Raw genomic sequence first — 26,926 nt, 5'->3', positions numbered from 1 at the left:
TCAACCCACAAATCCCATCCCTCTCCCACCCACCTGTTCTCCCACCCACCCATCCATCCGTCTGTCCATTCATCTGTCTGTCCGCCTGTCCATCCGTCTACCCACCCATCCATCCATCTCTCCAACCATCCATCCATCCACCCACACATCTGTCCATCCATCCATCCGTCCGTACATCCAACCATTCATCCATCATCCATCCTTCCATCCATCCACCCACCCACCCAGTCTGTCTGTCTGTCCATCCGTCCATGCATCCGTCCATGCCTCTCTAATGTCCGGCACCGTGCTAGGCCGAAGCGGACCCAGGCTGAGAGAGTGGTCAAGCTGGTGGAGAGCTGGTCAGGGAGTGGTTCTGGGGGAGCGCTCCACTCTGGGTCCTGCAGTCACATCTCAGCCTGGCCTGAGATTTCCTGCGATCAGTAGGGTGGGGGCCGGCACCTTCGGCAGTCGGGGTGGCTGACGTTCGACTGACTTTTAAGAAACCAGAGCTCGGTTCCAGCACCCCGTCAACCACGTGGGCTCTGGGTCAGCTTCCCGTTCTCCTGTGTCGTGGGAGTGATTGCCTGGCTGGAAGCATGGCTGGGTCAGTGAGGGTCCCTCGTCTGCTGAGGGCCAGGGCGTCCTGATGGCCTGCAGCTCTCCCTGTGACCCGAAGACACACATCTGTCCTCCTTCCTTCTTGCCACGTGATGCCCAGTGGGGGATGCCATTGTCATGGTGATGCGAGGAAGCGGGGGAGAGCCACAGGGAGGAGGGGGAGCCCACCACCGAGGGGTCAAGCTGGGCCGTGCCACGAGCTACTGCCATGAAGCCGCAGGTGATGGGGACCCCTGGTCTGGTGGGTCTGCCTTGGGACCTCAGACCCAGGGCCGTGCAACTCTGTGACAGAGCTGGGCAGGACCCAGGCCTCCAGCTGCCGGCTCAGTGGGCTCCCCAGGCCCCCACCCCATGGAGCACAGGCCCCGAGCCTTGGTAGTGGAAGCTGCAGGGTCCAGCTGTCCGTCCCCACTGGACTGCCCTGCTGAGCACGTCAGCCTGACCCGCAGCATGGAGGCTGCCAGCCGGGTCTCCTGTGAGATCGTTAGGAACAGACTTCCTACCAGAACACGTGCCCTAGGGGATGGGGAGATGCTCGTTTCAACCGAAGGGGCGTTTTCGTCTCCATGGAGGTGGTTAATTTGGGCCCATTGCTTTCGAACGGGCTGGCAGCCCGCTCCTCCTGGCAGCATTCACCCCCCTCCGGGCCCGTCCTCCTGGAGGCTGGCCTCGGTGCCCGGCGTGGGCTGGTTCAACCTAGTCGGGACCGTGCACCTCGTCTGCGGGTCCCTGCGGGAGAGGCGGGAGTGGGCGCTCGCACGTGGGTGTGCAGGGGACCCCGGGGAGCCCCGGAGAGTGTGTCGGAAGCCCACTTCCTTGAGGGGCTGCTGCGTGGGTTCCCTGTGCTGGTGGCGGGCGTCGGGGGGCCGGGTGTGGGTACGGTGCCGACAGCGTGCCCTTCCCATTTCCACCCCAATCGCTTCTTTACCCAGAATGCGCTGTTCCGTTTGCGGACCTGCCCCTTTCCTCCAGTCTGTGAACTGGGATCTCCTATCAGTCTCCAGAAGAGATCCCAGTGCGGGGTGACAGAGCCGGTGGGCTCACCCGCCCTCCCCGCGAGCACGTGCCACGTGCAGGCGGTGCTGGGGCTGGTGCCGCGCCTGCATTCCTTCCCTTGAGCCCGGCTGCGCCCAGGGCTCTGTGTCACCTGCATCTCACGCCCTAACGCTCCTCACCTGTACTGGCCGGCCCCCAGCACCTGGGCAGCGTGGGCCGGCTCCGCCCCTCTTCCCAGGAGTCGGGCCCAGGTTCATTTTGCAGTAGTGACAGGTGCGGCCCGAGACCCCGCGTTCCCAGGGAGCCCCTTTTCCTCCCCGTGAGTTCCCCTCCCACGGATTCTGAGCTGCCCAGGTAGACGCCTGTCTGCAGGTGACGACCCTGCCGTGCCGCCCTCCTCACACCAGCCGGGAAGCTTCCTGACACCTGGGCCCTTCTCTTAGTCCTCCCAGATGCGTCTGCGGGGGGACAGAGTTTGCGGGGACCCTGGGCATCCCCCCAGTACAGAACTGGGAGATTTTCATGGAAAATAAGGGTCTCAAGTCCAGATAAGTTTGGGGCTCATGGCCCACCCTCTCTGTCTCCTAAAGACAGGTTCCCGTGCTCCCCGCCGAGGATGCCCGGGGGAGCCCACATCCCCGTGTCTGAGGTCCCCCTGGCGTGTGGAAGCAGGATAGTCGCACGGACGGAAGCTTCCTGCTGTCCCTGACCCGGTTCCCTCGTTTGCCAGCAGGGATGCCGGGGCCTGGACAGAGGGGACCGACTTCCGGTGTCCGGGGCCGAGCTGGGCGTGGGGTCCTCACTCTAGGCGCCTCCATCTGGCTGGTCCTGCATCACGCAGCCGCGTAACGTGCACCCCGTTTCCTTCCACGAGGGAGCGGACAGAAGCCCGCCTGCTCCTGCGCGCGCTCCAGGGGGCCCGTGGTGGACCACAGGCTGGGGGCCCGGCCAGGGCGGCGGGGCCACCGAGACCTGCTCACTCCCCTGACGTCTCCTCTCCCACAGGCCCTTCCCCTCGGAGGAGACCGCGGAGAGTGACGATGACGTGTACCGCAGCCTGGAGGAGCTGGCAGAGTAAGGAGCCAGGCGGGGGGAGGGGGGGAGCGGGGCTTCACACGGGCCCCTCGACGGCGCTGCTCTCGGCCGTCGGCCCGGGCCGTCCCCGCGGGGGTGGTGGCGTGGCTCCCCGGCCGGGAGGATGCGCGGTTCTTCGCCCCACCTTCCGGGAGGCTCCCAGCGTGTCTGCTGGTGACGTGGCTGCGGCCCTCCTCCCCAGGCTCAGGCGTGAGGAGGGCTGGCTTTTGCCGGGCTTCTCTATCGAAGCTGCGGTGGGGCTGGGGAGGTGTCCTAGCTCGGCCCTTGGAGGCTGTGCTGCGGATGGGAGAGAGCTGGCGTCTCCAGAAGCCGGGGCCCCCGGAGCACGGGTCATGGGCAAAGGCAGTTGGTGATTCCGGGTTGTCTCTGGCCTGACGCGGGCTGGGGCTGGGCCGAGGCCAGGCCACCTGAAGCCACTGGGGCGTCTCCCCTTCTCCCAAGGCCCCGTCTTTGCCTGCCCCGGGTCCCCCCCCGATTCCTCTCTCCGAGGATTTCTTGCACCATCTCATGCAGCCTGGGTCCAGCTGTCCCTCCCCGGCCGTTTCACCTGATGGTCCTGGAGCCCCCCAGGGACTGGCAGAAATCCCTGGGCGGCGGCTCGTCCAGAAGAGATGGTTGGGTTCTGCGCGGTCAGCTGTGGCCGGGGGTGGGGTCATGTGCCCTGCTGCTCGGAGAAGGGGCGGCGGGGTGGAGCTGGCAGGGCTGCCCCCTCCTGCAGGAGGGGGAACCGAGGCCCCGGGAGGTGACGGGCTTGCCCAGGCCGCGGGGTGGTCCCACGCGGCCCCTGACCTGGCCGGCCCACCGCCCTCAGGCCAGGCGGACGACCCTCTTCCCCGGATTCCTGCCCCTGGGGGCCTCTTTCCTGTCTTTGTTCCCGGATAAACGGCTGTTCCTTCTGGGAAGACCCGTGGCCTCTCTCTCCTTCATCTTACAGCACAGACTGAGAATAAGAATCCTAATCAGAGTAAGAGCCGGGACTTGCTGTGCACTTGCTGTGTCAAAGCCCCCAGCTCGTTCCCCACCCCCATCCAGGCTGCCTCTAGGATATGGGGCCTGGGCAGATATTCTCTGCAGGATCTCTATCCATTTAAATAATTTGAGTCATTGAAAAATCAGCATGTGGGCAGCAAGCTGGAGGCGCCCAACATTATGTGATCTGTGAGTGAAACACTCAGCGGCCAGTGGGCATAGCTGCCACCAGCCCATCTTCCGGAAACTGGGCTGTGTGAGTGTGGTGGCGATCCTCGGGACACCTGGTCGACCCCATGGGGGTCCGAGGGTGGAGAGCACGCTGAGGGGGCAAATGGGGCCCAGGGTCCACACGAGTCACAACCAGGGCCTGGGGCCCTACCTGGATGCTACTGCCCGGTCCCAGGAATCAGAGGAGGACTTGGAAAATGTCGAGAAAGGTGCAGTCCAACCCACGGGGCCTCCCGAGGTGCGGGGCTGAATGAGTGGCTGCCCACCTTCCCCCACCCCCCATAAGGGGTGAGGAAACCGAGGCTCAGAGAGGCACGGCCGGAGGGAGGCCCCCCAGGGGTCCCCACCCGTCTGCAGCCCCCTTGCTGGCTGAGCTCCGCGCTGGAACGGCTTCCCGCCCGCCCTTCCCGGCATTTTCTGCCTTGGAGAGCCTCTCCCTGTCTGCTGAGTCCGGGCCTAAATGCCCGCCACTATGGGAAGCCTCTCACCCTCCGTCCATCCGCCCGCCCAGCCAGTGTCCTCACTCACACCCCACGTATCACAGAGCACCCACACCCCTGTCTGGCCTTTGGGGTGTTTGTGGGGTGCACTGTGATAGACCGGAAGGTTCCCGAGGTCAGTCCCTGCATCTCCATGTCACCGCCTCCCCCAGCCCCCAGCAGCTGGCGCCCCGTGCCCGCAGCCTAACAGTGCATCCCAAGCGATAATGTTGGGGGTGGTAGGGGTGCACTGCTGGTACTTCATCTCCTTCTATCCCCCACTCCAGTCTCCTTGTGAGGTGTGTTCTAGGGGGGCCCTCGCTTTACAGATAAGGAAACTGAGGCCTCGGGAGGGAAGCTACTGGCCCATGTCACTCAGCGAGGGAGCAGCAGAGCTGCCCTTTTGCCCCGAGCCTGTACCCTCACCTCCCCACCATGCAAAGTCAGTGCCCCCGCCCAGTGCCTGGGGAGCCCCTTGCCCAGTGCCCGCGGAGCCCCTTGCCCAGTGCTGAGTGTCGGGTCCTGATCTGCCATTTCTCCCGAGTCACCCCCAAGCTGAGGCTGGGGGTCTCTGCCCTCCCGAGCCATGCATGAGGGGTCAGCAGAGGCTGAGGGTTCCAGGATGATGGGGCCCACGCCGCCCTTGTGCGGCTTCCTCTGTACCAGCCAGGCCCCCCGCTTAGCCTGTCCCAATGGCTCTTTCACGTTCAGTTTGGAGGATTCCTGGGTGGTGAGTTGGCCAGCGACCCCGGGTGCCCATTTTCCCCTTTCTCGGTCTATTCTGCATGTGTCTGACCTCTCACAGGTTGGAATTCCTCTCGCGTGGAGAAGCCAGTCTGGGGGATGTGTGGCTTTGCACACAGTTCAATAATATTATTCCATGACATTAAGAGTGAGCCTTCTTCATCCAATGAGTTCCTTATGACTGCAGTTATTGCAAACGTAAATCATACATTAATAGGGGAGGGGAATGAATTTGAGCCTTGAACTTGCGGTTTGGTCCCAGAGGCTCCAGGTTAATAAATTTTTCATGCTTTTTTTTCCCCCTTCTCCTTTTACTGAAAATCAAGATTTCCTAGCATCCTGTCTCTGCGGACTTGGGATTCATATTTATCCATTATGGCAATTTACAAGACACAAACAGAAATGTCATTTGTTCCCTGGCCTCCCTGGGGCAGGGAACGGGGCACTGGCCTGGATCTGATGCCAGGCAGCGCCAGGGAGCCAGGGAGTGACGTTTCCAGCAGAACTGGCTAATTCTTTCCTTTGGGCTCTGGCCAGGCGTCAGAAAGGATGATCACCTCGTGTTTCTAAGGGGCCCCTCCTGATCTCCTAGACCTCGGGCACTCCGCAGCTGTTTGGGGAAAGGCGAGCCTGGTGGGGGGTCTGGGCACCAGTGGGGGACCGCCAGCTGTGCATGGCCCCAAGAACGCCTCTGTTCAGTCAGTCGATCAGTCATGTATGTGTTCAGCTGCCAGCTGGGTACTGTGCACTTTCTGGAAATTTAAAGCGCGTCTGGTCCGGGCGGCTGGAGTGGGGAGTGGGGAGCGTGCTGGGTTGCGAGGGGAGAGCGTGGGCATCTCTGCAGGAGAGATGTGGCTCTCCCGCGTGGGCCCCTCTCAGAATCCTCGCTAGAGGCGCCGTTCCTACCGGGCGTGTCTTAGCCCCCCAGTGTCGCCCCGGCGGGTCACTGAGGGCCCTGCAGCCTCAGCCCACGAGATGCGGCCATACTCTGAGAGCCCCCTTCCACCCACCCAGAGCAGGAGCACCGACCGGGCCGTGCAGGAGCCTCTGCCTTGTTCCCAAAGCAGCCAGGGGCATCTCTGGGCAGACCTGGAGCCTCGGCTCTGGCGTGTCCTACCACCTGGGCTTTGGCGGGTTACCCGGTCTCTGCGCCCCGGCTCCCCTGTGTGTAACACGCGGTGTCGGTCCTCAGCTACACTGCGGTGGCACAGCGCCCAGCGGGCACACCCTGAGTGCCCAGGCAGGGGAAGCGGTTCCCATCCTCCCGGTCTACCGAGGATGCGGCCTTTGTCTCCGGTTTCCAAATGGCCATGGCAGCGCTGTCCAGGAGAAATCAAACATGAGCCGCCTGGGCGATTGTTAATCTTCTAGTCGCTGCACCAGAAAGAGAAAAAAGAAACAGGTGAAATGAATTTGAAGAATGTATTTTTAGTGAACCCAGTGTGTCCTCTAGTTCAACACATAATCATTAACATAACAGATCATGAAAGAAGTAGCTGACGTTCTCTTGCAGAATGTGAGTCGGGTCAGCCCACTGGCCACGTTTGTGAGCTTGCAGCCACGTGTGGCCTAGTGGCCCCACGTGGGCAGCCCGGGTCTCGGATCCAGAACAGCGTTCCGGGGGCCAGCGCAGAGCCCCCTGCGTTTGAATGGACGATGCTGAACTAAGATTATGTTCTCTGGCGCTCTGAGCTCACTTTTGAGATCCTTGAATAATGTATAATCAGATAATAGAGCAGCTGGTTGAAAAAATTAACACAAAATAGTGCCACTTAAAAAACGCTTCATCAAGCAAACTGAGCCCCAAATGAGAGGCCTGTTTTTAAACTGCCCTGACGATTAGTACCTTGTATTTGCCTAATGGCTCGTCCCTCCCGCTACCCCTTGTTTCCTTCCAGGTGCTCCCGGGAACCTGGAGCTGCCCCCCTACCTTCTCATACCTGCCCGACTCCTGGGTGGGCCAGGGTTTAGGCATCTGCACTGGGGGAGCCCCCCCCACAGGGCTGGGAGTCAGATTTGCACACAGAAAAACGACACTCATGAGACAGTTCACCACGGGAGTCCAGAGTGGGGCCGGGTGAATGCCAGCTCAGAAATCAGGGAAGGCTTCTCAGAAGAGGTGACCCCTGAGTCTTGGAGCCCAAGTGGGAAGCGGCTGAAGGGCGGGGCTGGCGTCCCAGTGGAAGAAGCAGCCTTGCCAAGGCCTGCCCCCGCAGAGGCGCGGCAGGTTTGAGACACCACGAGGTGCTTGCAAGAAATCAGAATTATCGAAACACCCTGGGACGTGCTGGGAGGACCACCCTCCTCATACCAAGGAAGGCAGGGCCTGCATCAGAAGGCCTGGAGAGACCCCCAGCTGGGTGTGCTTCAGTGCTGGGGGGCGCCCGGCGTGGAGGGGGTGCCTCAAAGTTATCCTTGCCGGCTGGTGCCTCCCTGTCGAGGGGCTCTCCATCCTCACGTGAAGTCTGGGAGGCCCGGCCCGGCTTTGGGACCGGCCGGATAGAGGGAAAGAATCCAGCGTCCACGGAGCCCACGGGGGTCTGTCCCAACACTGAGCCCTGTGGCTGAGGGGCAGAGGGGTTTTGAAGCAGGTCTGACTCAGAAGGCCACCTGCCTGACCGCCCTGTCCGCCCCAGGGCTGTCTGGTAGGGCCCTGCGGTGACCTGGGCCCTGCAGTTCTCATTCTTACAGCTCTTCTAAGCCCCACAGGAGCTATCCAGGCAGTGTCCACTGGGATCAGACCTCGACAGGCCAGGACACCTGGAGGGCTTCCTGGAGGAGGTGTTGCTGGAAGGGGATGGAAGGTACATAGGATTTGCCAAAATGTGACTCAGGAAACCTGTCCCCGCCCCCACCAGGCCTGCCACTGCCTTATTTTGGGCTGGGGTCCTGGGATAGTCTGGGTCTCAAGTGTGTCTGTTACTCAGGACCTGAGGGCTAGCCGTGCCGGCCCCAGAGTCACCGTGTGTGTGCAGTCCAGTGGCTCTCCTGCCCCTGTGGCCTAGACAAGGTGCCCAATGCTCCCCCGCCCTCCCAGAGCTGGCTGCAGGACTGTCGGTAGGTCAGAGGGCAGCCCGTCCTCACCCTGAGCGGTAAACAGGCTCGTAGCTCCTCCCTCTTCTGGCTACGGAGAAGGAGCCGGTGCAACTGGTGCAACTGACAGCCCCCCCCACCCCCCACCCCGCGGCTCTGTGCCCCACGGCTCAGAGGCTCCCTGCCCTGCCCTCCAGGGACATCTCGGCCCCTTGGTACCTGGGCCTGTGCAGTTTTGCAAGGTCCTGGCTGCTATGGGGGCCCAGGGCTTCATTGACCTTGAAACCCTGACCTGCAGCACTTCAGGAAAGAAGCTTGTTCGTTCTCTGTGCTAGAGAGAGCACAGGGGCCCTTCTGAATGGATGCAGAGCAGATGCCCAGTTGCCACTCTGCCCTGGCTAAATATTTAAATTATGCAGGCCAGCAGATACGACACAGACTTAACATGAATTTTTATTTTTAATACCTAGTTAACCCCGGGTCCTTTCAGGACAAGGCTGTCACAGCGCTCCTGGGGTCTGATTTAACCCAGTCTCTGTAGGGTGGGGAGGCCAGTGTGGAAGGATGTACACATTCATTTGACTGTTTTCAGGAAGAAAGCAGGGACCAGCTGGGCTGTGGCCAAGAGTCTGTCTAATAAAGGCCTCTCGAAATCACTCTCGTGATGCTAAACTTCCAGGACCCCAAGAGGATAAAGACTGGGCCCTTTTTACATTATTTCCCGTGTGTTCAACACAGATTTGACACACGGTGGTACTTAAGAAATATTCCTTTAAAAAATGAATAAGCATAACACGTTGGATTTAACTATAAAAAACCCCGTCATGTACATAATATCTGCTGTATTGGTTGCCAATCCCTTATTCCTCTTACATAACCCAGCCCAGAGGTCACCTCCTCCAAGAAGCTGAGTGAGGTGCCCCTTCCCCAGAAGATTAAAAAGTCCACCAGGATTATCTTTGTCACTGTGTTGTCATTGTCTTCCTGCATTTGTCCCCCACGCCCCAGAGGAAAGCTCCCCACGCGGGTCCTCTGAAGGGAACAGAGCACAGAAAAGGCAGGTAGCTTGAGCTGGGCCCTGCACGCCATGGCAAGGCCCTGGACATCCGCTATTCTTATATTAAGGATCCAAGCATGGTTCCAGGTACCGTTCAGTGGGTCCCCCTGAGTGCCAGGCCCGGTGCTTTGAGTTTTGCCCTGTTATCTCAGCCTTCTGGACTCTGCAAGGTGGGTGGCCCTGCCCCCATTGTGTAGTTGGGGAAATTAAGGCTCAGCGTGGGTAAGTGATTGGCCTGGGGTCACACAGCACACTTTACATGACAAAGGAGGGATTGAAACCCGAGCCAGCTGCTGCTTGGCTAGGACCGTCCCCTGGGCCTCATCCTTGTGACTGAGTCTGGCTGGTGGAAAGGCTCTTCTACTGCTTAGAAAGAGTCCCTGGAAGAGAGTGAGTTACGGCAGGAAGCACACTGCCAGGCGAGCCGGGCCCCCTCTGGGAATCTGGTAGCCACGTCTTTGTCCAGGTGTGCCCCTAAATGGCTTTACAACCTTGGGGGACCATCTTGCCCTCTCTGGGCCCTGCTTTCCCCATCTGTAGGGAGAGCAGCCCCTCTCTCGACTGTCGTGGGGAGGGTCCGCCGAGGGCACGTGAGGCCAACCTCCCTAGTGTTAGCAGCGCCTTACGTCTGTCTGTCTGTCTGTCCCCACGTGCAGCCCATCCAGCCGACAGCTGGCTTCTCCGGGCCCTCTGAAGCCCCCTCTCCCTGCCGCCCGCACTGGGTGGTGTGGACGGAGGTCGGGAGATGTCAGGTGTGGTTTCCTAGTAACAGTTAAACGGTGATTTGAGATCCCGCTTCCCAGCATCAGACAGCCTGGGGCCAGAATGCATATCGCATCTGTCAGTAGCGATAGTTTATGTCCATCATAAACACACAGGCTCGCCAGAGGCAGACAGTGGAGAGTTTGTTGGCTTTTCTTTGATTTTCCATAGGTGGCGGGGGGCTCTTCTGAGCAGCTGACTTTCTGTACCAAAATTGGGACAGGCAGGCGAGGCTTCTGGGGCGGGGGGCGGCCCGTGGGGTCTCGGCGGGAGGGGAGCTTTCTGCCGTCTCCGGAGGGCAGCAGGCCGCGCTCGGGCCCTCCTGGAGGATCTCAGGCCATTGTGAGGACCAGAATAATTTTCGGGATTTAGCATCTGTCAGCGCAGCTGCTGCGGGCTTGGCCGGGAGGCTCATCCGCGAGCGGGCATCCACGCCCCCACCCTGGTCCCGGACTCCCCCGCTCACATCGTCCTCCGCTCTCTCCTGGACAACTGGACAGAGGAGGGCGATCTCTGAAACCTACCAAGGACACAAATCAGTGCTGACACCCGGCTCCCAACTGTCTAGTCTGACGCGTTTCAGAACCTCCGAGGTATTTAATGCTGCCGGTGTCTGTTTATCGAGCATGGACCCCTGAGCTAAGTATCGTCTCATTGACCCTCCCCTCTCACCCGTGGGGTGGTGGGCCACGGTCACTTATTGAGCACCTACTGTATGCTGGGCCTCTGCTGGTCATCTCCATTGAGGCTGGTCCTTCCAGTGACCCTACTTGGGGGTTGGCCTTAGTTTGCAGATGGGGAGACTGAGGCTTAGGTTCTCCTGCCCAGAGTTGCAGAGCCAGACACGGGCAGGGCTGAGAATCCGTCTCGGACTCGCCTGACTGCTTCCCCCCACGGGGGTCACTTTCGGGAGAGTCAAGTTCCCACCACGAGAGCCCCCGGCCTGAGCTGAAGGAGAAGGGGACCCACCAGCCCTGCGGTCCAGCGTTGACCGAGCACGGTTACGTACACAGATGGCTCCAGCACGGCGGGGACATGCAGTTTCTCCGTGAAACCCAGCCTCTGATAACTTGAAACCCCAAGACAAGGCTCTGTTGGTCCGAGTGATGATGGGAAAAGAACCAGGGTGTAGCCGAGACAACCTGCCACGATGGACTCCTGCTGGGGGGAGACTCAGAGGCTCTTTCGGGTTTTTTCAGGGCCTTGGGGTCCTTTTCAAGGACTGTGGGAGGTTGGGCTGGGGGTTGGGGTGAGTGCGCCAGGCCAGATGGGGCTACAGACTCCTTGCCTCTCCGCCCTGGGATGGTGTGCAGGGGTTGCTGGGGGCTGGCTCCGGTTCTGAGGGCCAGGGCAGGGCTGGGTGGTCCGCGAGCTCGTGTTGCAGGGAGGAAACAGACCAGGATCCATACCCCTTGGGATCCACCTCCAGGTCACCGCCCTGCACTCCAGGACACTTCAGACACTCGGGGGACCTCATTTTGCACCGCTCCCCCACTCCTGAGCCCACACCTGTCATTTCCTTTTCCTCCATTCAACAGCCACGGCCGTCAGATGCACTGGGCACAGCTGGTCACAGCATTAACTCATCTGCTTTAGCAGATGCCTAAGGCCTGTAATCTATCCCCTGCCCTGTTCAGGAGACTCACACTTGGAGGCGATGCCTTAGCTAAGAGTTTGGGTAACAGTGGAATTTCCATGTGATGTTCGCCAAAGGGACAGAGCTACTGGGAACCAGAGCTTGTCACCCCACACAAATGACACTCCTCCAGTTTAGAAGGGTCTGCATCTCAGCCATAACTGCTGCCCTGTCTGTCTCCCCATCTGGACTACGAGGTCCACGGGACAGAGTCCGTTGGTGCCTGTGTCATCTCTGTGTCCCCCCAGATTCCACACGTTACCTACCGGCACAGAATTGGTCTTAGGATAAGTATCGATTAAACCAGTCAAATCTGAGAGTCTTTTCATCTTAACTGCTGAGTTGAACAAATATGTGTAACTTTACTTTTATGACTTTTTTTTTTTTTTTTGCGGTACGCGGACCTCTCACCGCTGTGGCCTCTCCCGTTGCGGAGCACAGGCTCCGGACGCGCAGGCTCAGCGGCCACGGCTCACGGGCCCAGCCGCTCCGCGGCACGTGGGATCCTCCCGGACCGGGGCACGAACCCGCGTCCCCCGCATCGGCAGGCGGACTCTCAACCACTGCGCCACCGGGGAAGCCCTGTTTTCATTTTTTTAAAAACCCCACTTCTTTGTTTTTTCTTTTATTTCCCCTTCTGTGGAACATGCACAAGATGAAATTTTAATGCTACTGTTTTACAGTTTTGTGTAATATACATGAACCTGTATTTCTTAGTGTTCATTGACCTGAATTAAATAATGGTTGGGGAGTGTTTTCACAATTAAAAAGAATTGTAAATGTAGAGAGTAGGATTATGAGTGCCCTCATGGCTCTATAATGAGGCCCTGCAGACAGCGGTAAAGTTAGGACATTACAGGCAGGAAGCTGACCGTTCACTACTCAAGGTTTTTTTTTGTTTTTTTTTAATTGAAGTGTAGTTGATTGACAATGTTGTGTTAGTTTCAGGCGTATAGCAGAGTGATTCAGTTATAAACACATCTATATCTATTTTTCAGATTCTTTTCCCTAATAGGTTATTACAATATTGAGTATAGTTCCCTGTGCCGTACAGTAGGTCCTAGTTGGTTATCTATTTTATATATAGTAGTGTGTATCTGTTAATCCCAAACTCCCAATTTATCCCTCCCTCCCCCACAAGTTCTGAACAGGCTCTGGATAACAGACATGTTGCAGAATAGAGAGAAGTGATTGGGTCTGCATTTTTGAGATTTTTCTGTCCCAAGTTCAGATGCCAGAGCACAGCTCTCTCTCTGGTGTTTCTGGCTGCCTATTTTTAACCCCAGTGCCCTGTGTCAACTAGAAGAGGTGAATGTGGTGAAAATGGATCCTGCATGAATGACTGTTCCTTGTCTTTATTGACTTTGAGAAAGAAGAGCAGCTGAGATCATGGTGGTGGACATGTGTTGGGGGAACCACCAGGGGTGTATTCCCAGTGTCTCAGTCTTGTGGTCCTGTTCCTCCTGTGAGTACGGGGGGCGGGGGAGGGGGACTGTATCATCTTACTGTTACCCGGAGGAACCCACTGTTTCTTCGGGAGCTGCTCACTGTGGATGGGACCGAGCACGTGTAGTCTTTTGTATGAGGGCATCCCCAATCCGCTGGCTTGAGGTGCCAGAGGAAAGAAATTGGGGGTGGTAGAACAGCCAGAAAGTTAGGCAGGGGATGCTGCAAGCGAGGGACCCACAGGCTCAAATCTGCTCATAGAATCCACCTAAATCCTGGGTTGACCATTAAACCTCACACACACAGGACAGTCCCTAAGATTTCCAGCAAAAAATGTCACAGCTGGAAACTGGATTTAGCAGCCATTTCAGCTGCTGGGAAGATAGAGTTTGAAGTTTAAGTACAACCAACCGAGTTAACTGTCAGAACAAGTATTACTCTTCAGAAGAAACAGTAGGATCTGAATCTCTGTAATGAATCATCCGTAACGTCCAGCGTCCAATGAAAAAAATCATCAAATTTACAAAGAAATAGGAACAAGTGAATCATACTCAAGAAAAAAACAGTGTCAAGGGGAACCAACCTTGAGATGACTTAGAAGTCACAATTAGCAGCTTTTATAAATATGGTCGGGGCTTCGAGGAAAATACGCAACAAACCAATGAACAGATGAGGAGCCTCAGTGGGGAGATAGAAACTATAAAAAAGGGCCAAATGGAAATTTTAGAACCAAAAAGCATGATAACAAATGAACAGTCACTGGATCAGCTTGATAGAAGGCTGCAGATGGCAGAGGAAAGAGTCATTGAACTTGAAAATATGCAATAGCTCGATGGAAGTTATACACTCTTAATTACAGAGAGAAAAGGAGATTGAAAAATACGAACAGAGCCTCAGACATGTGGGACAATATCAAGTGGTCTAACAGGTATAATTAGAATCCCAGAAGGAGAAGAAAGAGAGAATAAGGCAGAAAAAACAAAACAAAACAAAACAGTAGTCCCAAGCTTCCTAAATTCTAAAGCCTCTATGATAAAACTACAAAATGTTGCTGAGAGAAATTAAAGACCTAAATAAATGAAAGTGTATACTATGGTTTGTGGGTTGGAAGATGATATTGTTAAGATGTCAATTTTCCCCCAGATTAAACTCTAGATTCACTACAGTTCCTATTATAATTCCAACAGACTTTTTTTTAATTGACAAGGTGATTGTAAAGTTGATATGGAAATACAAGGGACTTTAGGATGGTCTAAACAGTCCTATAAAAGAACAAAGCTAGAGGATTTACACTGCCTGATTTCAAGACTTTCTACAAAACTAACTTAATCGAGACAGAGTGGTATTGGCATAAAGATAGATGAATGTGTTGATGGGCTAGAATAGAGCATTCTAGAACAGACCCACACATGTATAGTCAATTGGTTTTTGTCAAAGAGATCCAAGAAATCCAATGGAGAAAAGAAAGTTTTCAACAAATTGTTCTGAAACATCTATATATCCATGTGCGGATGAGTAAATGAACTTCGATCCCTACCTCACACCATACACAAAAATCCATTTGAGATGGATTAGAGACCTAAACAAAAACACTGAAACCATATAGGTCTTAGAAGAAGATACAGGAGAAAGTCCTTTGCAACCTGGAAGAAAGCAGAGATTTCTTACACAAGGCACAAAGATTTTGTAGGTGCAACACAGGATAGAGTCAGGACACCATAGAAGAAAAAGTCAATAAATTAAGCTTCATTAAAATGAAAAATGAATGTTTATCAAAAGACACCATTAAGAAAATGAGTAGCCATGCCAGAGACTGGGGAAAAAAAGTTCAAAAAACATATCTGACAAAAGACTTGTATCTATCGTATATAAAGAACTCCTAGAATTCAGTAAGAATAAGGCAACCAATTTTTAGAAATGGACAGAAGTCTTGAGCAAGCCTTTCTCATAGGAAGATACGCAAATGTCCATAAGTACACAGAAAAAATGTGAACATCCTTAATCTTTGCAGGAATGCAAAATAAAACCTCAATTCTATCTCACTACATACCCGCTCTAGTGGCTAAAATTAAAAAGGCTGGAACCCGCCAGAGCTGGAGAGAACCGCAACAACTGTAACTCGTGTACACTGCTGGTGGTGGAGTAAACTCTGCAGCCACTTTGGAAGAATGCTTGGCAGTTATTGATGAAGATAAACACACACACCTCCCCTTTGATCCAACAATTCCACTCTTCATGGAATTTCGTTTCCAAAGGAAATGAGAGCACATGTCCACAGGAAAAAAAAAAAAAAAGGCAAATGCTCATAGCAGCTTTTATTTACAATAACCAGAACTTGGAAGCAACCCAAATGTTCATCAAAAGGAGAATGGATGTCAAATTGTGGGATTAGGACTCAGCAATAAAAAGGAATGAATTGCTGATGGAGGCAACAGCCTGGATCTCAGGGGCATGATGTTGAGTAGGGGAAGCCAGACACAGACGTGAATGTAACAGACGATGCAGTTGATGGACATTCTAGAACAGATGAAGGGAATCTCTGGTGAAGAACAGTCAGAGGCGGGTTACTAGGGGAGGGGGAGGGGTCGATCAGGGAGGAGAGGGACTTTCAGGGGAGATGAGGATGCTCTGTGATGTCACGGGGTGTGAATTACACAGGGGCGTCCCCTTGTCAAAATGGTAGCGCTAAGGGTACATCTCGATCTACGTAAATCCTATCCCCCAAATGAGAAGCCTATGTTAAGGCTAAATCCTATCCCCCAAATGAGAAGCCTATGTTAAGGCATTCCGCCCCATGCTCGAAACGCAGTAGGTGCTCTGTAGACACGGTAGGTGCATGTAGACGTCAGTGCATGCCTAGATATGCAGGTGGTGCCAGGGAAGAGGGTGGCAGAGAAGGGACTCTGCCCCTCGGCACCTTCCATAGGACCCCACGGTCCACACTGGTGTCCAAGCGTCCTTCAAGTCCCAGCCGTCTGGGAAGCTTCTGACCTCTCCAGCCTTCACTGTCCTCTCCGTCAAGCACAGCTCTTGCTTGGGGTCCTAATGGGGCGGGTGCCTGCATCACCCAAAGATCGACAGCTCGCCGGTTCTATTTCTCTGAAGAGCCCTCAGTGCCCACGCCATCGGGTCCTCAGCCAATGAAAGCATTCTGACCGGTCCACCTACCAGGAGAGAGCAGAGCAGCAACGCGGCTTCCGAAAGACCATGTGGCCAGTTCCCCGCCCGTGCACCCCGGCTTCCCCATCCGCACGACAGAGAGCTTTGGGCTCAGTTGCACCTCGAGCCCTGATTCCGGTTGACTGATGGTGGGAGCTGCATGGGGGTCTTTGCTGAAAAAGATTCTGAGCTGGATGGGATAGAGTCCTGGGGTCAGTTAGGATGTTCCCCCAAGTGTGGGATGAGAAAGGGGGCTCCTGGGCTGGCAGATTGCTGTCCCTGCACCTGATGGCCTCGAGTACCCTTTCCAGGCTGACGTTCAGTCATTTTATTCATTTCATCGGCTCGTAGAATATTTCACTGTCAAGGTCCCCCCCATCCACCCCACTTCCTTCCACCGGCCCATCAGAGCAAAGCCGATGACTGTCTTCAGACGGTATGAGCGGGCTGATGTGCCTTCGAGGTGTCTCACCGAGCAGCCCGGGGGCCTCCCTGTCTCCCCTCTGTTCCACGCTGTCAGAATTCTCGACAGTGCCTTTGTCACCAGCCTCGCTTGGCTGCACGACAAAAATCCAGGGTGTCTGGCATCCTTTGGAAGGCACCCCTGCAGGTACTTGCCTGGACCCCCAGTAATCTGGTGGGCAGGGCTGCGGGAACTGTTTCCTTTGGAGGCAGCCTCTGGAGAGGCGGGGGTGATTGGTGTCAACATGAGTGACCGTTCCCAAGGCCCGCCTTGGGGGACAGAACCCCCTCTCCGCCTTCTCATTGGTTCTGACAGGAGCTGGGTGCCCCGTCACCCTCTGGGTGACACATGCACCCCAGTTCTCGGCACTGCCGACGTCCAGACACTCGTCTCGCAGTGGAGGGCGGGCGGGAGAGGGGAGAAAGGACGAGCTGGGGCCGAGCTCACCCCACAGCTCCCTGCAGCGGCTGTGCAGCCTCAGTGTGTGGTTTTCTAATCTGTGAAAGGGCCTCGGTGCTCTCCATCTCCAAGGGTGTGTTAAGTTGAGAAGCACACGTGTTTTGCAGGTGCCCACACGTGCGCCGGCATCCCTGTGGACCGGCTCGTCGGTGGGTGGGTGACTGTCCGTGTCGCAGTTACGGGGGTCCGTCAGCTGGCCGAGCCCCCTGTGATCCGGCTCTGTCCTCAGGCCAACTTTTGCTTCCTCGCACCTGGAGTGGTGGTGGAAGAACAGCACGTGACAAACCCCCAAAGCAGCAGCTTCCTCTCCTGCCCTTTGCTCATCAGCTGCCCGCGGGGGTCTCATCCAGGTGGACGCTGGCTCACCCCGTCCCTGGAACCCCCCCGCCACAGAGGGAAGTCCGATGCGTCTACCCACTGTCCCTTTGCAGCTCAGCCCCACGGGGGAGGTGTCCAGGGCTCTGGGGAGACTGGCTGCCGCGACCTTCCTTGAACGCGGCACGTTCTCTCCAGTAGGTTTGTGGCGATCTGTCTCCCCCGCCCCAGCCTCTAGAATGACAGCTAATATTCAAAAGCTAGGTTTGGGACGGGGCCAGAAACCCACTCGTAAGAGCCGCTGGGTATCGTTTCTGCTAGCGCCTCCCTCCCCTCCGCCGTCCCGGACTCTGTGCGGTGGGGACGGGAGGTGGTCCACCTCGCGCTGACGCCTTTCAGAAGAGCGCTTTGCCAGGCCTCCTTGGAGCCAGCCTGTGAGATGTGTCCTCACACAGAGAGGCGCTCGGGGCTGGCTTGGGCCTCCCGGGAGAGCTGGCCTCTGAGCACAGCCTGCCCCGAGGACGGAGCCCACGGCAGGCTGAAGAGCGGGCTGCCCTGGGCCCAGGGTGACTCCTGTCCCCGATCCCCAGGCCAGAGTGACCCCTGGGGGCCGGGGGCCCGTGGGAACTGATGGACAGGTCGGGTTGGCTCGCTTGCTGTTGGCTCATTCAGTGAAATATTTGCTGAGCACCTACTTTGTATCAGGAGTGGGGATCGGAAGGGACTAAGAAGTTGGGTTTCGTCTGGGGAAGAGACAGGCTTATCCACAGGCACTTATAAAAATAATTGGAGATGCGGTGAGAGGGATATGCCCTGGGTACAAGGGCTCCAGATGGCGAGTCCCGGATGGCAGACTGGGCGGGGGACCCCAGAAGGCCTCATGGAGGAGGTGTCCCTTGACTGGAGTCTTGCAGATCAGAGGGGATAACTTGTTGGCAAGATCGTGAGCTGAAAACAAAGGTGTACTGAATCGTAAGTGAAGCGGTAACCTCCTTGCTCCTTTGGGAAGGTGCCTCACAAGCTCCTCGTCCCTCTCTGCTCTGCTTCCTTGCTGACTGGTGGGGAAAATGTCCCCGCGCCTGTGAGCCCTGCACCTTGACCTTCACACGTCGACGGCTGGGACTGGGGAGGCCTTGGGCTGAGCCGAGAGCACTCGGGGCTCCGGGTCCCAGGCGTGGGCCCCGGGGAGAGGGCATGTGGCCCCCGGAGCTGGGCGTGCCTGTCCGTCAGCTATGCCAAGATTCCCGTGAAGGCAGCCTCTCGCCCCCGGGCCCCAGCGTGCGTCCCTGCTTTTACTAAAGGGCTGGGGTAGGTGGGCTTTGTCGTGGTGGGACCTTCCAGAAGGGCGGCAGGCAGAGCGCAAGGCACTCCCAGCCTGCCTGGGTTAAAAGACCAGAAACCACGGGAAGCAGGTGCCCTGTCCTTGGACCAGGACACCGAGGCCGAGAGGGAGGGCCTCGCGGTGGCCCCAACCGCCTCTCCCTCCGGGGGGCCCCCTCGTGGACGTGGCCTCAGCCCCCCACCCCTCTCCCCGCTTCCCTCCCGTGCAGTGAGCATGACGTGGGCGAGGACATCTACGACTGCGTCCCGTGCGAGGATGAAGGGGACGACATTTACGAGGACATCATCAAGGTGGAGGTGCAGCAGCCCATGGTGAGCCCCCGCTCCTCCTTCAAAGCCTCTGCGCAGACCCCACCGTCTGAGCCACCGGCGGGGAGCTGCACCCGGTCCTTCCTGGCCCCCGTGGGGTTCATCCCCTGCGCCAGGCGGCCAGGTCCCTCCTTCCCTATGAAATGTTCTAGGGAGACCGGGATGTGACACCGCTGCCACCCCACCTCCCCGGACGTGTTGCTCTGGAAGTCTCCTCCGGAGGGCGTGCAGGACGCCGAGTCCTTCCTGCCCGGGGAGCCGTAGGTAGTGACGCGGTGCTGGTCTCAGCCAGCCTGCGTTCCTCTGCCCTCAGCCAGCCGTGCGTCTTTCCTGCGCGAGGATGTTTATTGCCGACCGGCGTCGGCTAATCACGTCTCAGATGTTCGTCTGCTGCGGCTCTGTGTGCTGCCCGCAGCCGCTGCCAGACCAGGACGGGAGACGGGGACCTGGTGGCGTGGACCGCAGCCCTTTCGCACCCCAGACTCCTGGGGGCGGTCGCGATGCCAGTTGCCCACTGTGGAGGCTTCTGATGCCATCTGCCTTCACCAAAGAAATGGGGGAAGTTTCTCTGAAAGCAGGTTTCAGTCTTTTCCCTCAGTGTGGGAGCCACCAGCTGGTGGTGGAGAAACAAAAGGGTAGGACACAGCTCCCCACGAGGCCTCTCAAAGAGGCCCTTCCCGCTCTCTGCCGGGAGACGTGCCGAGATGCCGGGCAGTGGCTCACAGCCCCAGATGCTGCCTTTAAGAACGGCTTTCTCTTTTTGCCCCTCAAGGGTCTGAAGGTGGGTTTCGGTCCCCACAATTACCAGGCATCTCACTCTGCAGAGTCAGCTGTGGGTCTGTGAGCCCAGGTCTGCCCCCGCCCCGGGCAGCCTTACGGTAGGCAGCTCTGCTCCTGGACCTTCCAGGGAAGTGGGCTCAGGGGGCCCGAGGGCTCTGCTTAGCCGCCCCGGCCCGAGAGGCTGGCTGGCCTCCCGCATTGCCAGCAGGCCGAGTGAGATGGGCGCCGCGCGACTCCCCAAGCCCTGTGGAAGCTGGGTGTCCTTGGGTCAGGCGAGGGCGTGTGGGTGTAGTGGCCTGTGTGTTTGTCTGGGGGGACCCCCTGCCCCCTGGCTGTACAAGCTCCCGCGAGACCCCGTCTGCACCTGGCTGGCAAAGCCCTCGAGTGGGCGCTCCCCGGAGGCCGCTGCTGTCCCTGGTGCTGAAGGCACATGACAGGACCCGAGGCGTCTGCAGGACCCGCGGGGCTGGGGGAGATGCCCACCTGTGTCCCGGGGACAAACCAGCGTCCCACCTGCCCAGCGATGCTTAGTGTCCCAAGTCTCGGCGCTGGGCTCACGGGCTGTCCTGTCCATCCAGGCAGGGCGGGCCTCCTGCCACCCCGCCAGATCCTCTGAGATAAAACTGCTGGTTTTATGTACCTCCCCTGTCATGTCTGGAGCTGTCTGAACGGTCTAAGCGGAAAGTATTGGGAACAGTGATGTTTCTAAAGGAAGATACCGCCAGGAGATGGCAGGTGCCACTCTCAGAGCCCGGCCGTGGGGAGGCTGCCACGTGCTCGGTCCTGGTGCTGTCCCCGCCGCCCCGGCAGGCTGACATGCGGGCGGGCGGAGGGTGTGATGTGACCTCTGGGGCTGTTGGCTAATGTGGGTGAGCTCCCCGACTACCCCAAGCTCGGCTCGAATAAGCATAAGCACTGCTAACTGGTTCTTTGCCCTATTTATTTCTCCATGCTTTCAGATTAGATACATGCAGGTGAGTGGCAGGTGGAGGGGGGGCCCGGGGTCAGTTCTGCCAGCACCATCTTCCTCTGCCTTCCGGGAGGAACTCGGGACCCTGTCCCCAGGGAGACGCTGCTGGCCACCGCATCCTTTACACACAGTTTTAGGGGAATTGTGGACCCTCAGCACTGAGTTCCCAGGCTGAGCGGGGCTTCGGGCTTCGGGAAGGAGCCTGGGGGGCCCTGGGTGATGTGCCCGCCTGGCAGGTTACTTTGGGGAACTGTGGCCCCGGCAGACCCACGCGGGGCCCCGGGGCATTTCTGGGAGGAGGAGGAGGGTGACGTCAGGGCAGGTATGAGTCCAAGTGGCGCATCCCACGTCCCAGCACTGTTTCCCCGGAGCCTTGCTTTGCTCGGTCAGCCTGAAAGGACTTAAGGAGTGTCTGGACCATCCACAGAACCTCCGCCAGTCAGCCCACCTGCTGCCTCTTCCCCGGCCCCTGTGGCCACAGTCCCTTGGTCAGTCCCACCTCAGAGGCGTGTCCTCAGTGACCCCTGCCGACGGGCTGTTAGCTCAGAACCTGGTCAGAGACAGTGGACATTTGGGAAGTCCAGCCCTGTGGGGAATTGGCTTCTTTCTCTGAGGCAGTAACAGGCTGAAGCTGGGAGGGTGGATCAGCTGGTGGACGCGGGTCCTCAGGGAGCTGGTCAGACCCTCTCCCTGTGCAGATAGTTGGCGCTTTAAGCATGTGACGCCTGCTGTATATGCTGGAGGGGGTGACCAGTCTGGAGGAGACAGATTCAGAAGCCTCTGTCCCATGTCTGCGCCGTTGTCCGTTCTCAGGGTCACACCACGTCCCCTCCCCTGTGCCTCAGCCTGCCCGTCTGCAGAAAGGAGGGGAAGGGCCTTTTGTCTCCCATGCGGCCCCCTTCACGCTCACTGACCCCACGGCCGAGCCCGGGCGGGCGGCAGGTGGAGGGCATGGCGGGGTCCTGGCTGACCTCCTGTGTCCCCTCTAGAAAATGGGCATGACGGAGGATGACAAGAGAAACTGCTGCCTGCTGGAGATCCAGGAGACGGAAGCCAAGTACTACCGGACCCTGGAGGACATCGAGAAGGTGGGCGTGGCCGCCGTGTCCACCCGGGACCCGGGCCTCCTGGGAGACGCTGTCACCGGGCAGGCACTCAGGGCGGCGGTGACGGCGGCGGGGCTCAGGGGCCCTCTCGGTTTTGCACCCTCCACCAAAACGGAGGTCGCCCTCACCTGTCCTCTGCCCTCTGCCCTCTGACCCCACACAAGCTGTTCGTGTGGCCAGTTTCCTCGTCAGCTGCCACCCTCGGCCCTGGTCCCACCCCCTACCCTTCGGCCTCAGCTCGGACCCGGGACTGTTCCTGAGCTTCTTTCGGCGGCTCCTTCCAGCCTAAACTGGGCATCATTATGGCTTCTGCTCCTGAAGGCGCTGAGCTAGGCTCTTCATGTGTGCAGCCTCACCCAGAGCTAGACGCCCTCTGTATACACTCTCGCCCAGGCCAGGCGCTGGGTGAGCTCTTGACGTCTCCCTCCTCCCTGGGGTGCCGTCTGCACTCGGCCTCGCCCTCCGTAAGCCGCGACGACAGCGTATACCACCCACTGTGAGCGCCCTGCACGCGGGACGCGGTTGGGCCCAGTGACGTGAGTCTTTGGAGCCCCTGTGGCGGACCGTGCGCTCCCCTGAATGGCCGGTCGGTGCCGTCTCCCTGCCGGGCTGCCCAGCTCCTAGGGAACCACGGACGGGCCTTCTCCTGCCATCCGCCCTGGCCCCCTGTGGTCACTGGCTCAGTGCCATTTCCCTGTCACTTGGGCACCCGCATTGCTAACTGCAGCGCTCGCTGGTGTGAAAGAACCAACACGCTGTTGGAGGTAGACCCTTCCTGGCTAGTCTTCCGTTGCGGAGTAGGGCCAAGTGTAGCCATGATGGGGTTGCCTGAGGAGGTCCCCACTCCCGAGGGCACTGTGGAGCCTCCAGCCAGGAGTCGTGAGATGCCCCTTGGCCCCAGGTCTGGCCCGGGCTTCTGACCTTTCCCCTCCTCCCGCCCCACTCAACCCCTGTGTGTCCGCCCTTCAGCTCCTCCCCTGCCCCGACCACCAGCTTTTCTGCAGACACACGGTCCCAGCTGCCCAGCCCGCCCCCAGCAGTCCCAGCTCCCGGGTCAGCTCCTTCCAGGGCCCTGCAGGCTTCACGTAGCCCGAGTTGCGTTGCAGAAAACCGGCGGGCCGCTGTGGCCCGTCTCCACCCCTGGAATGAGGGCTTTGAGGGCGGGTGCTGCCCGTCTGCGGGTGCAGTGCACGTCGGGGGTTGAGCTGGGGGCGTGCCCAGCCGGGGTGTGCGTGTGCTGGGTGCTCTTGGGGAGGATCGTGTTTGTCATCCTCCGCGAACCGCGTTGCCACCCCCGTGTCAGGTGAGGAAACCGCGTCACACAGTGGCCGGTGCTGGCACGGCACAGGGAGAAGTGCCTGGGTGCCTCCAGCAGCCACCAGCGCTTGTCCGTTTGGACAGGTCTCTCCTGCTGCACGCAGCGGCCAAGGAGAGGGCCGGGGGACCAGGACCCTGTGGGCGAAGGGGCAGGGAGAGGGGAGGGTGGCTGGTCGCTCCCTGCGGGGGCCTCCAGGAGGCCAGGGGCAGAAGCACCCCTGCCACTGGGGCGCTTGCGGGGCTGGAGTGGGCCTCTTGATGACAGATTTGGGGGTGCGCTCGTGGGTGTAGGCTCAGGAACTGGTGTCGGGTGGGAATGGGCACCTTCTCGGTCCTCAGGCTCTCCCTCGGGTCATATGCCTCTCACCTCCCGGGAGGGCCCCGCTTTCTCAAATATCTCAAAAAGCGGAGCCCACCCTGGCTGGCCTTAGGGTGCAAGTCCAGCGCCACGTGCAAGGGGCCCTCTGTGGAGCTTTGCCCACCCGGCGGGGCGGGTGTTCGCGCTGGTCCTTAGGCCTGACCCCACCCCCCTTCCCGGTCCCACGCTTCCCGCGCAGGTCGCCCCTTCTCCAGTGAGCGTGGAGCTCCCGCGTGTGCTGGGCTGAGTGGCCGCCCCGCAGGACCCTTGACGGGGGAACGGGGGTGCTGCCCGCAGTCGCCTGTTTTCTCTGAGGCCGCTAGAGCCCCTCCGACCGGCGACTGCGGCCTCGAAGGTGACTGGCACCTTCAGGCGGTGATGGGCTTCTCTCTTGCAGAACTACATGACCCCTCTGAGGCTGGTTCTGAGCCCGGCGGACATGGCAGCCATCTTCATCAACCTGGAGGTAAGGGTCCCTCCGCTGGCTCACCGTGCGTGGGCTGGGGGTCCTAACCTGCTCGGACGTCAGGCGGGCCCCCACTTGACCGTGCCCAGGGCTTGCGTGGTTGATCCTGGCTAAAGGGCGTTTTCGTGGCTGACAGATGGGGGGTGGTGAGCAGGCCCCCTTCTCTCGGGGACTTGGGTTTTAGGAGACGGAGGACACAGTTTCTGGGAGCTTCCCTGCCCAGTGCTGCGCTGGCGGGTGTGCCTGGGACGCACACGCCCTGGAGGAGGCATTAGGTTTTGTCGTCAGTGGAGGGAAGTGTGTCCCCTCCCCTCTCTGAGCAGACAGGGCGCCCTCACTGCTCTGCGGCGTCTGAACACGGGCAGCGGAGGGCCGTCCCGCGTGGGGAGGCTCACCTCGACGTGGTCAGCAGAGCCGCGGCCAGAAGCCGCGTGTGGGCGGGCCCCGCCGGGGAGCGCTGGCCCTGTTCTTCCTCGGGATGCCAACGGCTTGAGGGGTGGGCGCTGGTCACCTCCTGGGTGAGGCTGACGCAGACCCCGGAGCTTCGCGGCCCCCGCGCCCCCCGAGCCAGGGTTCATCCCGCCGTGAGCAGCGGCCCACGTGGCCACGGAAGGACTGGGAGCCTGGATGGGGGACGGTGCTGCCCGCTAGCCACCCCTCCGCTCTGAAGTGTGGACACGCTTCCCCAGGGCCACGGCCCCCCTTCCACAGTGGAGAGGCTTCACCCCGCAGGGCCCCCGAGCCCCTTCGGTCCCTCACACAGCGGGCGGGTCCCGAGGGTACCGGCTGGCGTCGGGCAGCGTGTGTCCGGACAGGCTGGTGCAGACTGTGGGCGGCAGCCGGTGCGTGCGGGAGGAAGTACACCCGGCGCCCGGCCGCTCACGCGGACGTCCTTCCGTCGAAACGGCAGCCCGGAAGGAGCTCACGTGATCGCGGAGCCCGCGTGCCCCCCAGCCTGCCGCGCCTGTTCACGCGTGGTTGCTTTTTGTCCCAGGACCTAATCAAGGTGCATCACAGCTTCCTGAGGGCCATCGACGTGTCCATGATGGCGGGGGGCAGCACGCTGGCCAAGGTCTTCCTGGACTTCAAGGAACGGTGAGTGGCCGGGGCCTCTGGGGCGTCAGGGCGCCTCTCCGGTTCCGCCGTGGGGACGGGGCAGAGCTGGTGGGTGAGTTTACCCAGGTTACCGCTGCGTGGTGCCCGGGGCGGGGGTGGTCGATGCTCCCCCACGCACCCTGTCCTCGCTGGTAAACTGAGAAAACTGCCTGCCCTCCCTGCCCTCACAGCCTGGATGGGAAGAGGCTCTCGGGGGCTCCGGCCGCCCCCTCTGCCTCTGTTCTTGGGGGTCTTGGTGGCCGAAGGACACTCGTGCCGTCACGATGCCCCTGCCGTGCTGCAGACCCCAGGGGAGTCGGGCACCGGGAGAGTCTGGCCCTGAGTTCTGTGCCTGGGGGGAGGTGACCTGTGGCACCTGCTGCTACTGGCTGCACCCAGCCCCGCCTGTGCCAGCCTGAGTGAGGGGCTTCAGGGGCCGCGGGGAGCCGTGGCTGAGAGCCCAGGCTCTGGGTCCCCAGGGCTGAGGCCGTGCCGCTGCTTCTACACGGCACCACAGCCCGACTTCTTTCTCTGTCGGTCAGGGGCCGCGATGGCGTCTGTGCCCCTTGGTGCCCTGAGGGTGAGCGGAGGCCAGGCCTGCACTGCCGACACGCGGGTCCACACCCAGCGAAGGCTGCGGTGACCGGGCAGGTGTAGGGGCCGGACCGGGGCAGCCGGGCGGGGGTGTGGACGGCAGCCCTGGACCCGGATGCGTGGCCGTTTTGGCATAAACTGGCTTCAGCCCTGAACGTGGGGAGACGTGGTTCCGGGACCGAGACGCGCAGAGCCCTGGATCTTCCAGTGGTGCCCTGGTCCCGTGCGAGTCTCCGCAGCTTCGGGGCAAGTGTCCACGGAGCCCGAGGGGGCGTAGGTGCTCTCGTCAGCATCCGAGGCGGCCCTTCTCCTCCAGGCCCCTCCCAGGCGGTTAGGCTGGGTCTAGACGCAGAGAGGGCGCCGGCCTCCACCCCGCCAGAAAGTCACCTGTGATAATCATGCCCGTTAGTGGGGTCCCTGGTCCAGAATCAAGACTGTCAAATGGGAGAGAGTGACAGCTCATTAGGAATCAACGCAGGGACCTTTTTCTTAAAAAAAAAAAATTGTACTGCTATTACGTGGCCCCTGGGAATCGATTTGATTGTTTGCTTTTAGCGCCTCTGTTTGTCACCCCAGTTGATGGAGGGGGTACGGAGGCAGCCTTCTGTTCTCTAGAATGTCCTGCTGGAGCCTGGCAGGGGGGATTGGGATTCTGGAGGCTTCCAGCTAGGTGTGAGGGGGAAGCTGTCAGGACGGCTCTGCCGTCCCAGCGGAGAGCTCGGGCCCCTGCTTCTTTTCCCTTGCGCCTTGGCAGCTGGCGCTTCAAGACGGGATGCCGGCGCGGATGAAGCCAGATGACGTGACGGGCTCGCAGGATGCCAGCATTGCAGGGTCCCGGGAGATGGCGGTTTTTAGCCACTGAAATCTCCAGAGATGCATCAGGAGACGGTGCCTGGCTTTCTGTCCCTCGTAGAATCTTTGGAGAAGGAACCCGAAGATTCTGTCTTCGTGGTGCCTCTGCCTGGCTGCTTGTCGAAGCCGCCTGGGAGCTTGTTAAAAATACCGATTCCTAGGGCTTCCCTGGTGGCGCAGTGGTTGAGAGTCCGCCTGCCGACGCAGGGGACGCGGGGTCGTGCCCCGGTCCGGGAGGATCCCACATGCCGCGGAGCGGCTGGGCCCGTGAGCCGTGGCCGCTGAGCCTGCGCG

General features: G+C 59.3%; 1 protein-coding gene across 1 annotated transcript in view; it reads left to right on the top strand.

The window, feature by feature from the left end:
- Positions 1–26,926, top strand: part of VAV2 (vav guanine nucleotide exchange factor 2) — a 203,318-nt gene that overhangs the window by 126,530 nt on the left and 49,862 nt on the right. The window contains exons 4-8 of the mRNA XM_055089387.1: positions 2,602–2,670; positions 18,995–19,097; positions 21,834–21,932; positions 24,023–24,091; positions 25,086–25,186. Of these exons, the coding sequence (XP_054945362.1) occupies positions 2,602–2,670; positions 18,995–19,097; positions 21,834–21,932; positions 24,023–24,091; positions 25,086–25,186 (441 nt within the window). The remainder of the gene's footprint in view (positions 1–2,601; positions 2,671–18,994; positions 19,098–21,833; positions 21,933–24,022; positions 24,092–25,085; positions 25,187–26,926) is intronic.

The sequence above is a fragment of the Physeter macrocephalus genome, chromosome 13 (assembly GCF_002837175.3).
Source record: "Physeter macrocephalus isolate SW-GA chromosome 13, ASM283717v5, whole genome shotgun sequence".
Taxonomy (NCBI): Eukaryota; Metazoa; Chordata; class Mammalia; order Artiodactyla; family Physeteridae; genus Physeter; species Physeter macrocephalus.
The sequence above is the reverse complement of the archived record's forward strand: the minus strand, read 5'-3'. Positions and strand labels throughout refer to the sequence as shown.